This window comes from Aspergillus eucalypticola (genome assembly GCF_003184535.1).
Source record: "Aspergillus eucalypticola CBS 122712 chromosome Unknown BO83scaffold_5, whole genome shotgun sequence".
Lineage (NCBI taxonomy): Eukaryota > Fungi > Ascomycota > Eurotiomycetes > Eurotiales > Aspergillaceae > Aspergillus > Aspergillus eucalypticola.
Window position 1 is genome coordinate 1,109,956 of NW_020290279.1, and position 3,063 is coordinate 1,113,018.

A 3,063-nucleotide genomic window follows, 5' to 3' on the forward strand; every position below is an offset into this window, starting at 1 on the left:
TATCAAAGCAGGGGCATTGTAAGGAAATGGTCGCTAAGCATGATGAGGGACTCTCGCGACAGTTGCAGCGGTAGAGACATCTCTTTTTGTGCTTGAAGCGTAATCATTTCAACTTTGCATCTCCTTCAGTCTTTAGCCTCCCGATCGATGGCAGCGCAACTCCACGCGAAACTTCAATATGAACGTATTATTTTCATGTGGAAACGACCGCTACCGGGAGGCTAAGACGTAGAATAGCCACAATTAGAGCGTTTCGAGTCTGCTATCAAGGACCTTTCGTGTATGATGAACGTAACCAGGTTTTTGCAAGTGATGTATTCATCGAGCGGTGTAGTTCCGAAAGGTTCAGCATAGCCGATAGACGAGCAGACGATCTGAATAAACGCGACGGATCGAAACGGCAGTAACCGGAAGACGATCTTGAACGGGATGGCGGGCTAACAGAGAATGCAGAGAGAGAAATAGTAAAGAAAATGGAAAGTCGGGGGCCCAAGGCGAAATAAGTCCGAAAGGTTCACTGCAGGCTGCAGAAGATAGCCGGTATAGTGGTAATCCTGGGCTCCTCAGATAGCGTGGCGTCAACACGCAGCAAGCTGAACGGCAACCGAAAAAAAGTAGAAACGTCAAGCTACACTGCCATGCTGTACAAATCAGTACCACTGAGAACCGTACCCATCGTCCCGCTTCGCGCGGCTACCGGCAGGGCCATAAGCACCTGAAGCAGCAACCTTGGAAGCAGAACGCAGCCTAACGCCGAAGACTATGAGATTAGTCAGATTCTAGATTTCAAGCCGACCTCTACGCACAGGGTCATAACAAAGCACCAAACGCAGAGGAAAGGGGTTCCCTACAACGGAACCTAGGTTTCAGATACTCACATCCTGTCACTCCCTCCCACGGCCCGGTTGGTTTCGGGCGTGTTGTCAAGAGTTCCACGTTCGATGACCTTACGGCGCTGGCTGGAGATGGCACCGGGCTTGGCAGCACCGGGGGTGCCCATGGGCGCCGCAGCAGCAACACCCTGACGGCGCTGCTGCTCTTCAGCCTCCTTGTCCTTCTTGTTGGCATCCACGATCATGGCAGCATTCTTCTGGTACTTGTAGACGGTCCAGTCGAAAACATAGTCATACTGGAAAGATTCGCGGACGAACAGATCGCGGAAGATCTTGCGAAGGTAGGAGTAGTCTGGCTTGTCATCGAAGCGCAGGGAACGAGTGTAGTTCAGGTAGATGGAAAACTCGTTGGGGAAGCCACGGCAAAGAACCTCAGTAGGGGTAGTCATCTTCTTCTCCATGATACGGTCGTACTTCTGCTTCTTAGTAGCAGCCTTCAGGCCTTGCCAGGGAAGGGTACCACGGCAGAAGTAGAGCATAACGTATCCGAGCGACTCCATATCATCACGGCGGGACTGCTCAACACCCAAGTGAGTGTTGATACTGGCGTAACGAGCAGTTCCAGTGAGGTTCTTGTTCTCACGGTACGGGATGTGGAAGTGAGTCTTGGGGTCGCGGTACTTCTTGGCCAGACCGAAATCGATCACATTGACCTGGTTTCCACGCTTACCAATACCCATCAAGAAGTTGTCGGGCTTGATATCACGGTGGATGAAGGACTTGGCGTGAATGTACTCAATGCGAGAAATGAGCTGGTCGGCCAGCAAGAGAACGGTCTTCAGAGAGAATTTGCGGTTACAAAAGTTGAACAGGTCCTCCAAACTAGGACCAAGAAGATCGATGACCATAGCATTGTAGTCACATTCAGTGCCGAACCAGCGAACGAAAGGAATACCGACACCACCGGCAAGAGACTTGTAGACACGGGCTTCATATTCGAGCTGGGGGTGCTTGGCCTTGACACTCTCCAGCTTGATGGCGATCTCCTCGCCAGAGATGATGTTGGTACCTAAATGGACAATCAGCCAGCTGCTCCAGATAACCCATCTCACCTCCTGAAAATTATCACGCACCCAGGTAGATATCACCGAAACTACCACTTCCAATCTTCCGTCCAATACGGTATTTGTTACCGACACGTAGATCCTACAGAAGTGTTAGTCACAGCTGTTCATCGAAAGAAGTAAGAATCCACATGTCACGAACCATTGTCGTCATTTTGATGAATTAGACACGCCGTCGTGTTGTGTGAGTAAGGTGTTGAGCAGACTAAAGGTTGGTATCCGGGTTAGTTATAGATCGATGGAGAATATGAGATCATTCCCTCGAGGAAGTGCGTTGAATAAAGAGTATTTTGTGAAAGAAGAGGGGGGTAAAGAGGGGCGTGAAGGCAGTGGGCAATGTATGCTGCCAGAGAGATGGCAAAATCACCAGAGGACAAGGTGCAGGGAGAATCCCGGCGCGTAGTCACTTGGCAGAGCGAGTCTGCTGAGGGCAGGCGGCTTGGACGAAGAGCAAAGCAAGACACCCAAGCCAAGCAAGAGGAGAGGCACAAAACAAGTGAATAGGTGACACTGGGCAATAGAGAAAAGAGAGCCTAGAAGCGGACGAACCTGGTCTAGAAACGGGAAGGAAGAGATGAGATAGCGGTGATGTCGACTGTTGGGGTGAACCGACCGTGACGACCCGACCGGAAAGGCGAAAAAGGCGGAGAGAAAAAGAAAGGGGATCAAGCTGACAGACCTTTTAGCGGCTGTCACCGACGAGACGAGGGAGAAAAGCAGCACAACGTACCTACAAGAGATAGGAGATACAAGAAGAGAAGGAAAAGGAGGATATATCAGACTCAAGGATAGAGCCTTGATAATGGAGAAGGTGGGTAGAGAGGGGGGAGGAGAGGGAGGGAGAGGAGGAGGAGAGGAGAGAAAGAGGAGAGGGAAAATGCGAGAGTAAAGAGAGCAGCCAAGCCGGTCAGCCTTCAGAGAAGACAGAGAGAGAGAGAGAGAGAGGAGGGGGCGGGTAAGGAAAGTAAAGTAAGTAACCTTACAAGACTGACTGTGATAAGTTTAGCAGCCGCCGGTGGTTGGTTGGCCGCTTGGTTTTGGCCTGTTTGGGTCTGGCTTTTTGGTCACCTTGTTTCCCAACTTTTCCTTCCTTTCCCCCCAGCGTA

At 50.9% G+C, this 3,063-nt stretch overlaps 1 protein-coding gene across 1 annotated transcript; it reads right to left on the bottom strand.

Annotated features, from left to right (window-relative positions):
- Positions 1 to 650: 650 nt before the first annotated feature.
- BO83DRAFT_424444 (casein kinase 1 family protein) lies at positions 651 to 2,111 on the bottom strand (the record flags this gene model as incomplete). The annotated part of the gene is made up of 4 exons (XM_025535160.1): positions 651 to 747; positions 879 to 1,902; positions 1,967 to 2,039; positions 2,100 to 2,111. The coding sequence occupies 4 exons, from the start codon at positions 2,109 to 2,111 to the stop codon at positions 651 to 653; spliced, it is 1,206 nt and encodes a 401-aa protein (XP_025391267.1).
- Positions 2,112 to 3,063: the final 952 nt, after the last annotated feature.